The sequence below is a fragment of the Anas acuta genome, chromosome 20 (assembly GCF_963932015.1).
Source record: "Anas acuta chromosome 20, bAnaAcu1.1, whole genome shotgun sequence".
Lineage (NCBI taxonomy): Eukaryota > Metazoa > Chordata > Aves > Anseriformes > Anatidae > Anas > Anas acuta.
The window spans coordinates 342,547-355,399 of NC_088998.1; the positions used below are offsets into that span (position 1 = coordinate 342,547).

The 12,853-nt window shown below is 43.2% G+C and overlaps 1 protein-coding gene across 4 annotated transcripts in view; it reads right to left on the reverse strand.

The window, feature by feature from the left end:
• Window positions 1-2,268: 2,268 nt before the first annotated feature.
• Window positions 2,269-12,853, reverse strand: part of UAP1L1 (UDP-N-acetylglucosamine pyrophosphorylase 1 like 1) — a 30,258-nt gene continuing 19,673 nt past the window's right edge. For 3 of the 4 annotated variants that reach the window (XM_068657114.1, XM_068657115.1, XM_068657116.1), the window contains exons 6-9: window positions 10,268-10,408; window positions 7,298-7,483; window positions 6,436-6,502; window positions 2,269-4,564 (exon numbers count right to left, since the gene is read on the reverse strand). In XM_068657114.1, the coding sequence (XP_068513215.1) occupies window positions 4,478-4,564; window positions 6,436-6,502; window positions 7,298-7,483; window positions 10,268-10,408 (481 nt within the window). In that variant the 3' untranslated portion in view covers window positions 2,269-4,477. The remainder of the gene's footprint in view (window positions 4,565-6,435; window positions 6,503-7,297; window positions 7,484-10,267; window positions 10,409-12,853) is intronic. The other variant, XM_068657117.1, reaches the window with a different exon arrangement.

Genomic DNA, 12,853 nt, shown 5'->3' on the forward strand with positions numbered 1-12,853 from the left:
CGGGCGGCTGGGCGCTGGGAGGCCGGGGCAGCTGCCCGTGGCTCTTCGCAAGAGTCAGGTCGGCCCCCGCAGCGCTCCCCTCGCACCGCGCCGGCCCCTCAGGGGGAGACACGCACTGGGTGCCAGGCCGCACGGAGCGGGCTTGTTCTGAAGTAGAAAAAACTGGAGCAGGAGCAGCAGTGACACAGAATCCAGCGAGCACGCCAAGGGGGGGAAGGTTATATTCTGCTGTCCACTGTCACAGTGACATCTGTTTTGTGCAATGTCCCCAGCCATCCTGACATGGCCAGTTCTTGGACACGGCCAGTTCTTGGACATGGCAAGTTCTTTTGGGCAGAGTCAGTGGAGTTTTAGGGCTGCAAGAATTTCTTTCCTTCCTTTCCCTTGTTAGCCCTCATTTTCTAGGTGCACACCACATAGTCAGACTGCATCTTCAGCTGTCTGGTCAGGGAGTGAGATGCAGAGATGCTGAGAGCCCCCACGTTTCCTCCACAGTGTGGGATTAGCACAAAGATAAGTCACATGATACCATGATTGGCATGAAAGAAACATAAATGGAAATGTATATGTGGGAGGTAATCAGGAAAAAAAAAAAATAATTGAAAGAATGTATTCCCACTAGTCAAGTTCAGGAAGGTGCATCTCCCATCCAGCCTGGAAAACTGTGCTCTGTTAAGGGTGCAGCACAAACCACACAGGACTGTATCCTGGCTGGAGGACATCAGCAAGGCAGCAAAGCTGCACACCACCCTTGCTCCTCCAGCCAGCCCACCAGGCAAAGCAAACTCCAAGCCCCTGTTGACTCACAGAAGATAGAGAAGAGCTGTCTAAAGCATCCCTCATCCTCTGCATCACACCCGGTGCTGGGTGGATAATCATCATAATGCTGGCCTGACAGCACACAGGTGTGAACATGCATGAACAAAATTGTGAGAGAATGAGTGTGAGTAAGGAAAAGTAAATGTAAGTTTTGTAAATAAATCCTTTCAGAAGATTTGGCACTGAATTTTGGTACACAGCAGGATTCACACAATTCCCTTACCTGCTTCTCCACAGACCCACTGCGATCTGTCCCACTCTGCACAAATAGTTGTCAGCATCTTCATTAGAGAGGATGGTCATTATCAATGGGTGTAGAGGAGTAGGGAAGAATACCATATATTATACAAATTTAGAGCCGTAATGACTGCATTTTTATATTATCCATTGCTATCTCCTACATCTGAGAACCAGATTACTTCTATATCAGGTTCACAGTCAAACAGAAAAAAATTATTGAAGCAGCCATGGATACTACTTTAACTGCTGGCCCTGAGCATCTGTGCCTAACTATTCAATTAACATGCATCATATGAGCCTTTAAATTTGGAATCTGCCTCTGGTTTATCCTCCAGATAAAGATGAGAAGTGGGTGGACTTTTCACAATAAAAAAATATAATAATAAATAAAGCAACTAAGCAAATTGTTCTTGGAGATTTGAACACTCTGCACAAACAAGCAGAGAAACAATTTAACAGAAGCCTGAAGCATGCACTCATTTTTTACTAATCATTTTCTTATCACAGGAAACGACAAATTCATGTAGCTTAAAAGTGCATTAAAAATTACAGCAACCCTTGTATGGGTGCCAAGAGAGAAATATGGGATGAAATAGGTAAGGAAAGAAAATCTGATTTTGACCCTTACTGGGTTTAGCACTAAACCCCCGAAAGAGAGGACAATCTGTCATTTGTGGAAAAATTAATATCTTCCCCTACTGTTCTACAAATAGACCCGTTTAAAATGTGCCAGTTAATTGGAAGCCAAGCAGAAATACCACCACAGTCGGTGCTTAGCACACCTCATTACCTACACAATAGATGTGAAAGCCTGCCTCAGAACCAGAGCGCTCTAGTCGACTTTAAATAAAAGAAAAATGCACACCATCCACAATTAAGGAGGACAAATTGAGTTGCTGAACTTGAAGAAAAAACAAAACAAAAAAAAAAAAAAAAACAAAATAAACACACGCAACACAGAATTGCAGGGGAGTGTTCTGCTTACTTTCTGATGGAAAAACATATCCCACAATGTCAAATCCCTTCAGGTATTACATGTTGCTGGGTTCTATGTCATCCTGTAAATATATTATGGGCACTGCAGCCTCCAGTCACATTACCAGTGGCACAGTATAAGTGTCCAGCAGCTGTGGTGACAACACCCATGATGTGTAGGGACAAAGACAACAAGTGTATTCTCCTTACAAACAAGGATGACAGACACAGAAATCACAGTAACATCTTTATTATAGAAAAGCTTAGGTCTCCAAAAGTTTCTGGACCACTATGGGATCCACCTCTATTTCAGATATATATTTTTTCATTTCACAATGAATATGAGATATATTTTTTTTAAAGTTCCCGCAAGAATCTTTTAATGTTCCAGTTTAAAACATGAAGAGTCATAGAAAAAACAAACAAACAAACAAAAAGGTATTCATCACACTAATTCAGTTTCACCTTGAAAACCATCTCTAAAAATCATGTCAGCAGTTCAGTGTTCACATGATTTAAGCACACAGAAAATGGGCTATAATTGAGTTTCAAAAGAGAACGCATTTTATAAAGAGAAAGCATTTTATAAATGAAAAAATATATGTATTATTTCTTTATAGTACTGTGAAACTTAAAGCAACCTGTGCCTGAATTGGTAAGCAATATTTGCAAGAATATCATGTAATTACTTCTCAGATGTAAAAATTGATAGACAGGAATGAAAATGACCCATAGAAAATTGTGCAATAAAAATTACAGAATTGAGCAAAGACGAATGCTTAATTTATACTAAAAATCAGTTATTGGTTGTACATGCAAAATGAGGTAATCAGAACTGCAATAAGCTGGTTTGCACATGCAAAAGACTAATTACTTATGCATATGTAGATACACTTTATATCTTTAAATTCTGCCATTGACATTTAAACGGTTTCTTTAGAAAACATGAGGCTACTTATATAAATTGTACTTAGTCTCAAAGCTATTTTAATACTTCTCCAACATTCTGAATACAGCTTCATATGAGGAATTTCAGAAAATCACTTATGTAAAAGATTAATGCTTAATATCAGCATCAGCCATTGCTTAGTAGAAGCAGATCCTGAGACCTGGTATTTCAGATGATGCCTCATCTGAAATGTTTTATCTTCCTCATCACCTTCCTTATACCCGATTTGGGTGAAAAGTATAGCATGCTCCTCAATCCAATTCCAACTCAGCAGAGCACACAAAGAGTCCTCGTGAAGTGTGAAATGACTTTGGTGTGTTCAGTGAAGGTTCTGTTGTAGGCAGCTGCCCACATGGCACAGGTCTGCTGGAGCTAAACAGGAGCTGTGTATCATGGTCACCCTGGAAGCCCTCAGCCAAGGCTGAGTTCATGTGCTACATGTGTTCTGACAATTATTGTCCTTAATTAGCTGACAATTATCTTCACATTATAGTTAATAATATTATTTTTAAAGAAAGGCATTTTTCTGCTTTTGGTTACACCTCAAATTCTAACATCACAGCATGTTCCTCCTATTACTTTCAGCCACTTTAAAAGAGTTCCCCTTTGAGGGTTAGGATATACATTAAACAAAAAAATGGAAAGCAAAATAAATGTTTGCCATAAAACAGGAAGAGTAGAAGGTTATTATGAAAACAGTTCTCAGCCTTTGCCCCACCTCCAACCCCTCAAAAATAGTAATAATAAAAACACTGTTCACTACAGCCATAAAGAGTAAAGAGTATGCAGCCTGAGCTGCATATTTAGTTATGTTTTCTTGGAATACCACTACTGAGCCTACATATGCAAAATAGCCTGTTCTGCTGCTGAGGCCAAATCTCAAGCAAAACTTACACATAAAAGGATCCCTACCTACAGCAGACTCCTCTGCATAACCCAATTAGAGGATGTACTGAACTTGGTCTACTAACCAGCACAATATTAGAGACGGAGGACCCAGTACACAAAGTCATACCATACTTTTCAGGGTGGGACATCATACTGATTTTTCTTCAGCTGTGCACACAGTAGAAAAGAAAAAAATAAGGAACGATAACAAAAAAATGGAACAAAGATACAAATAAGATATATAGCAAGGCACTGCAGAGATTTAATCTTCTTGAATGCAAAGCTGATTGATTTGTTTCTGATTTACTCTGTTACATATCTGTATGCATGACAAATAAGAAATATAAAATCAATTTGGTACCTGGAAGGTATTAATCTCCATTCACATCAGTCTATGATACAGACCAAAGTAAAAGGCATAGCCTTCAGTTACCAAACAGAACTGGTACATATGCATATCTGTGTAAACACAACTGCTGCAAGCATTTGCCAACTATCTGATACTATAGAGCAATTTTTCATAATACACTTCACAACTGACATTTTAGCAGTGTCATTTCTTTCAATGGCTCTAACAGACATGATTTGAGAAGTCCTCCCTCCTTTTCAAGAATTTCCTAGCATTTCTGCTTTGTTTTCATCGAGTATAAAGGGAGAACAGAAGTCTTTGTTCTTCATGCACGCCTCCAGACCCTGAGAATGTGTGAAAACAGTAAAGTTAGGTTATAAATGGATCACACTTGTTATCTGTACTATTTTTAAGTCTCCATAATGTTCTCGAAGAATGACTGACTACTCAAGGTTAAAAGGCCACTGGAAGGACAGACAACAGCAACCGTCTCCCCAGTGACAGAGATGGCAAGTACTTTAGCCACATGACCACAGTTCATGAAGGAGAAGCATGGATGAACTATAAAACAATGGATCTCTGGAACAAACCTTCCTAGAGAGGGTGAAGCATGGAGCAGAGTGTTCTTACCTCCTATTAGAACAATCCTAGCAAAGAAAAGTCAACTTAAATTGTCTTAGGTTTTGAAAGTCTCCAGAGACGGAGACTCCAGAGCCCCCTGGGCAGCCTGTTCCAGTGCTCTGTCACCCTTACCATAAAAAAGTTTTGTTTCATATTTAAGTGGAATCTCCTGTGTTCCAGCTTGCACCCATTGCCCCTTATCCTAACACTGGATGTCACCGAGAAGAGCCTGGCTCCATCCTCCTGACACTCACCCTTTACGTATTTATAAACATTAATAAGGTCACCCCTCAGTCTTCTCCAAGCTAAAGAGATCCAGCTCCCTCAGCCTTTCCTCATAAGGGAGATGTTCCCCTCCCTTAATCATCCTTGTGGCACTGTGCTGGACTCTCTCAAGCAGTTCCCTGTCCTTCTTGAACTGAGGGGTCCAGAACTGGACACAATATTCTAGATGTGGTCTCACCAGGGCAGAGGAGAGGGGGAGGAGAATCTCTCTTGACCTAATAACCACAGCCCTTCTGATACACCCCAGGATGTCACTGGCCTTCTTGGCCACAAGGGCACAGTGCTGGCTCATGGTCATCTGGCTGTCCACCAGGACCCCCAGGTCCCTCTCCCCTTCACTGCTCTCCAGCAGGGCAGTCCCCAACTTACCCTGGTGTCTGGGGTTGTTCTTGCCCAGATGCAGGACTATACATTTGCCCTCGTTATATTTCATTAAGTTTCTCCCCGCCTAATTCTCCAACCAGTCAAGGTCCCTCTGGATGGCAGCACAGGTTTCTGGCATGTCAGCCACTCCTCCCAGTTTAGTGTTACCAGCAAATTTGCTGATGGCACACTCCATTCCCTCATCCAAGTCATTGATGAATATATTAAACCACACTGCTCCCAGTACCAACCCTTGAGGGACTCCATTAGATACAGGATTAGATACTCCAACTTGACTCCATACCATTAACCACAACCCTCTGGCTTCTTCCCTAGTGGAGATGTAAACCTCTGTGTATACTCTTCCCCAGAGCACACATAACCTTCTGCAATCTACTCGTTCTCACCCTGTTTCTCCAACATATAAAGGCTCCTTCCCTCATTACTAAATGGAATTAGCTTTCTCAGAACCAATCGTTTACTGAGGGATGAACCTCATAAATGTGTTCTAAGATGCATTTCCTCTAAAGACAATGCAAATATACTCTCAGTGTTCACTCACTGTGGAAGTGATTAGTATGCACAAGATTAGTATGCACAGATTAGTATGCAACTGTATACAGTGACCCCATGGATTTGGTAATTTGAATATTCTGCACTTTTCATTCAGAGGATCTCAAAGTACTCGTGAGTCCTCATGAAATTGCACAGACTCATTACAAATCTCATTATACAGATAGCTAAACTTGTGATAAATGAAGACTGAACAACCTGCTGAAGAATAAGCCACAGAGGGAACCACAAATATAACACAGAGTCTAAGTCCTAGCTCCCTCAATCTTATCATTTCTCAGCAAGCACAGGCTAAAGAAATCCAATTTCTGTATAGAAATCAGATGCATTCCTGCACAGTCTTAAAAATACCTCCATAGATAATTATTCTCACCTCTCCAAAGTAAGACACTAATGGAGAAATCTCACACACAGCTGGAGGATCTTCAGTTCCTGAGAGACTGAAGAAGAGAACACAGGATTAACTTCTTGCTATGCTTACAAAGCAGTGTGTCATCTTTGAAAGTCTGTCAGGAATAAGACATCCAGAAGGGTAAGACATTTGTTATATTCACATACATCAGACATCACTTGAACACAATCACTGAAAATAAAAGGGAGTCAGCAGGTCCCAACTATTTCTCATTAAAACAATTACATGACTTTTAAAGAGGTGCTTTTCAAATACAATGAACAGCTTGTGGGTTTATTTAACTTTGAGTTGATGAATTAAGAGTCCCAAGAATGGAAAGCTGCTTTTACTTCAGTGTGATGCAGGAAGTATTTAAACTGGTAGTTGCTATAATAGCCAATACTCATGTCCACCCGAGATTCTAGATGGGCTTTAAATACTAGGATCATATTCAGAAAAGCTGGGGAGGACTACAAATTACAATTCCTTGGGCTGGCTAAATCCTGAATGATATAAAAGGTTGCCTCTACCTAAGGCAATTGTCTCACTCTGTGTTGCTATACGAGGAGTCAACTATCTCCAAGGCAGGAAATTCAGCCAGACTTAAAGCAAAGCTTACTGGCCATTACTGACTAGAGTACTTACAATCACTAATGGAGTAGTAGCTGTTACAGATAATACTTGGCATGTTCAGAAAAGGCCAGCTGAACAGAACTCATGCCAAGTCATCATGTGATCCGGCAAACACCCAATTTTAGAATGAAGTGTACATGCCATTACTGAGCTTTCAAGTTTGGGCAGTCACATGCAAAGAAGTTGCAGAGAAGGTCACAAAGATGCACACCTGAGTTTCTCTGGTATTCTGCAACCATTTTCATCCAGAAATCTGGCCCCAGCCTTCAAAGCCCAGCGGTAATGCTGGGCCAGGAGGGATTGCCGAGCAGTAGTAGGAGTGTCTTTGTCAGCTGTGTCTGCATTTTTTAATGGTGAGAATTCCTCTTCTCTCAAAACTTCAAATGCCACAAAATTCCTGCAAGCAAAGGGGAGAAAACAATGAAAAACAAAGTTAGCCATCAACCCTGTTAGCAGAAAAGATGCAAAAACAACTTTCAAGGCAAAGAGTTCATACATATTTTAGGGAGCATTGATGTATGCAGCCTGGGGCAAAGTCAAACTAAGGAAAGCCCACCTCCCATCTGAAGAACAAAGAATACCAGGACTTTATGACAGAAAAACAGAATAGAATTATAGAATCACAGAATCATTTAGGTTGGAAAAGACCACTAAGATCATCAAGTCCAACCATTAACCTAGCACTGCCATGTCTACCACTAAACCATGTCTTTAAACACCACATACACACATCTTTTGAATACCTCCAAGGATGGTGACTTAACTAACTTCTCTGGGCAGCCTGTTGCAATGCTGCACAATCCTTTCAGTGAATAATTTTTTCCTAATATCCGACATAAACCTCCCCTGGTGCAACTTGAGGCTATTTCCTCTCGTCCTATCACTTGTTGCTTTGGAGAAGAGACCAACCCCCCCACCTCCACTGAGGTAGCTGTAGAGAGTGGTAAGGTCTCCCCTGAGCCTTCTTTTCTCCATGTTAAACAACCCCAGCTCCCTCAGCTGCTTCTCATAAGACTTGTTCTTTAGGCCCTTCACCAGCTTCATTGCCCTTCTTTGGACACGCTCCAGCACCTCAATGTCCTTCTTGTAGTGAGGGGCCCAAAACTGAACACAGTACTCAAGGTGTGGCCTCACCAGAGCCAAGTACAGAGGAACAATCACTTCCCTAGTCCTGCTGGCCACACTACTTCTGCTACAAGCCAAGATGCTGTTGGACTTCTTGGCCATATGAGCACATGGCTGGCTCATATTTAACTGGCTATTAGCCAATACCCCCAGGTCCCTCTTCCCTCAGCCTGTAGCATTGCATGGGGTTGTTGTACCCACCAGGACCTGACACTTGGCCTAGTTGACCTTCACACAGTTGGCCTTGGCCCATCAGTCCAGCCTATCCAGATCCCTCTGCAGAGCCTTCCTGCCCTCAAGTAGGTCAACACTCACAGCCCAGTTTAGTGTCAATTGCAAACTTCCTGAGGGTGAACTCAAACCCCTCATCCAGATCATTGATAAAGATATTGAAGAGAACTGACTTCAATACGGAGCCATGGGAGATACCACTTGTGACCAGCCTCCAACTGGATTTAACACCATTCACTCTTTGGGCCTAGCCATACAGCCAATTTTTTTATCCAGGAAAGCGTACATTCATTCAAGCCATGAGCAGCCAGCTTCTCCAGGAGAATGTTTTGAGAAACGCTGTTGAAAGCTTTGCTAAAGTCTAGGTTGACCACATACAGAGCCTTTCCCTCATCCACTAAGCAGGTCACCTTGTACCAGAAGGAGATCAGGTTCGTTAAGCTTTTCATAAACTGAGGTGCCCAATCTCTTTCCTCATGACCCTCAAGGACTGTGCAGATGTAGGAGGAAAAACAAAACTTCTCCACAGATCCCTCAGAAACTTCTCCAGGCACTAGAGACATGTGGACAAAAAGTCTCAGCTAAGAGCACAGCAGGATGGAAACAACAGCAACACCTGAAGCTCTGATACATGGCAGAGCTGTGCTGCTCACTACAGAGCACATCACCCCTGCTTAAAGAAATGGTCACTGAACTTGAGTCTGTGGGCAAGGATAAACTGAGGACACCAGTTTCCAGGTATGAATAAGCAATAAGGGAAGACTTACGGTCAATGTTAAGTACAGTTGTTTATCAGAAAAAGGAACTCAAATAAGATACCATCCTCTGCACATTTCTGCACTTCACACGTGAAGAGCATCTGCCAAGCAATTTTTGCATTATTTTTACAAAGTACAGGAAATCACTGCTTGCATATGAGCTCTTTTGAAACCCAGAACTCTGCACTATTTCCAATACGCTGTCTTTGCCTTTCATATATTTCATTACTATGTCAGGAAATGGAGACCATGGTTCAAAACTTCAGTTCTTTTTCCTAAAGTAAATCCTCTAAAAACAAAAATGCAATCCCCAAACAAGATATTTCAGTTTGCTTGAGATCTCTTTTTGCCATCCATTTAAGCCTAGAAGAAAATCTTTACAGATGAATTCTAGGCCTTCAAAAATAGTATTTATAAATTTCTGGTGGATTTCTAAATTATTAAAATCCCACATTCCATGAACTCAAAGCTCCTGTGTTAATGCTGTAGCACAGCTATCTCTACTATGTTTCAGAGTTTGGCAAGCCAACATCTACAGTTCCTACAGCAACAGTAACTTAGCCCCAAGGTGCTTAAGCAACCTGTTTTCTGAACGGAAAGGGCACAAACTAAGCTCTTGTTTAATATGCACCTAAATGTAACAAGAGTTGCAGTTGTCATGGAAGTCACAATTGCATAGAGCCTGATTTCTTAGATTCTGAATACTTTAACTTGCATTTATATTAAATGCTGGTTTTGCACAAGATTTCCTTTTCTTTCTTCCTTCCTTCCTTTCTTTCTTTCTCCTTCTCTCTCTCTCTCTTCCTTTCATATGGCTATTAGAGGCTGGGCCAATCAAACCATCCTCCACAGAACAAAAGGTTCCCAGACTGGTCAGAGAAAGCCCAGCTGCTGCCAAGGACTCTGTGAATGCACCCTTCAGAGCCTGCGAAGTTACTGTCATGGTAGATCCAATCGTCTTTTTAACAAGTCACCCACAAACCACACACTATGTCAAAGTCTTTTACAACTTGCAGTCATCCAAACAAACAGTGAGAGGGGAAAAAATATTCATGTCTGCCACTAACTTAGAGAACTGGAACACATCAAACACAAACTTCTCCAGCTTTATCCCATTTGGTTTTATCGGTTTTACCAGATTTCCCTCCTCGTCAATGTAAGGCACCTTCTTTATGGCTATGTGATGCTTCAGCTGGGGCTCATATTTTCTGCAAAAAAGGAGGACAAACAAGATCATTTACTTCTCGCCCACTTTGAGAAAAGAAGTACACTTCTGGGAAGCACGCTGCTTATTATATGTATAATAATAATAATATATATTACATGATTCTAGGTCATATCTCAACTGTTGTGGGTTGTGGCATAAAATCACATCCAGGAAACACTTCACTGAGCAAAGCAGCCCAGACACCTGCATGGCAGGGAGCAGCAGCACTCCTGCACAATGTGACATAATAGGGTAAAGGAAAAAGTGAGGGAGGACCTAGCATCCAGCTGCAATCAGAAGCAGAGGAGAAAAAAGAAAAAAAAAAGAGAAAAAAAAAAGTAACCTAAACTGTTAGATCACACAGAATCACACAGAATTATCTAGGTTGGAAGAGACCTCAAGATCATCGAGTCCAACTTTTGACCTAACACTAACAAGTCCTCCACTAAACCATATCACTAAGCTCTACATCTAAACGTCTCTTAAAGACTCCACCACTTCCCTGGGCAGCCCATTCCAATGCCTCACAACCCTCTCGGTAAAGAAGTTCTTCCTAACATCCAACCTAAAACACCCCTGGCGCAGCTTTAGCCTGTTCCCCCTTGTCCTCTCACCAGGCGCGTGGGAGAACAGACCAACCCCCACCTCACTATAGCCTCCTTTAATGTATCGTAAAGAGTGATAAGGTCGCCCCTGAGCCTCCTCTTCTCCAGGCTGAACAAATCCAGCTCCCTCAGACGCTCCTCGTAGGACTTGTTCTCCAGACCAGCTTCATCGCCCTTCTCTGGACTCGCTCGAGCACCTCCATGTCCTTCTTGTAGCGAGGGGCCCAAAACTGAACACAGTACTCGAGGTGCGGCCTCACCAGAGCCAAGTACAGGGGGACAATCACCTCCCTAGCCCTGCTGGTCACACTGTTTCTTATGCAAGCCAGGATGCTGTTGGCCTTCTTGGCCACCTGAGCACACTGCTGGCTCATATTCAGCCGACTATCAACCAATACTCCCAGGTTCTTCTCTGCCTGGCAGCTCTCCAACCACTCATCTCCCAGCCTGTAGCTCTGCTTGGGGTTGTTGTGCACTTGGCCTTGTTGAACTTCATGCAGTTGACCTCAGCCCATCGGTGCAGCCCATCCAGATCCTCCTGCAGAGCCTTCCTACCCTCGAGCAGATCGACACACGCACCTAACTTGGTGTCATCTGCAAACTTACTGAGGGTGCACTCGATCCCCTCATCCAGATCATCGATAAAGATATTAAAGAGGACCGGCCCCAGCACCGAGCCCTGGGGAACGCCACTAGTGACCGGCCTCCAGCTGGATTTGACTCCATTCACCACGACTCTTTGGGCCCGGCTATCCAGCCAGTTTTTAACCCAATGAAGTATGCACCAGTCCAAGCCAAGAGCAGCCAGTTTCTTGAGGAGAATGCTGTGGGAAATGGTGTCAAAAGCCTTACTGGAGTCAAGGTAGACCACATCCACAGCCTTTCCCTCATCCACCAAGCACGTCACTTTGTCATAGAAGGAGATCAGGTTTGTAAAGCATGACCTGCCTTTCATAAACCCATGCTGACTGGGCCTGATTGCCTGCTTGCCCTATAAGTGCCGCGTGATGACTCTCAAGATAATCTGCACCATGAGCTTCCCTGGCACTGAGGTCAAACTGACAGGCCTATAGTTCCCCGGGTCTGCCCTCCGGCCCTTCTTGTAGACGGGCGTCACTTTTGCTAGCCACTTTACTAGTCGACTGGGACCTCCCCCAATAGCCAGGACTGTTGATATATGATGGTAAGAGGCTTGGCCAGCTACTCCGTCAGTTCTCTGTCCTTGGGTGGATCCCATCCAGCCCCATTGACTTGCGTATATCCAAGTGTCGTAGCAGGTCGCCAACCATTTCTTCATGGATAGTGAGGGCCACATTCTGCTCCCAATCCCCTTCCACCAGTTCAGGGTACTGGGTATCCAGAGAGCAACTGTTTTTGCCGCTAAAGACTGAGGCAAAGAAGACATTAAGCACTTCCACCTTTTCCTCATCTTTAGTAACTCATTTCCCCCCGCATCCTGTAAATTCTCCTTAGTCCTCTGTTTTGCATTAATGTATTTGTAAAACCATTTTTTGTTGTCTTTGACGGCACTAGCCAGATTGAGCTCCAGATGAGCTTTGGCCTTTCTAATTATGTCCCTACACTGCCTCGCAACATCTTTATAGTCCTCCCGAGTGGCCGCCCTCTTTTCTAAAGATTGTAAACCCTCTTTTTCCTGCTAAGCTTAAGCCACAATTCTCTGTTCAGCCAGGCCAGTCTTCTTCCACTCCGGCTCGTCTTTGGGCACGTGGCGACAGACCGCTCCTGTGCCATTAAGATTTCCTTCTTGAAGAACGCCCAGCCTTCCTGGACTCCTCTGCCCTTCAGACCCACCTCCCAAGGGATTCTACCAATCAGTGTCC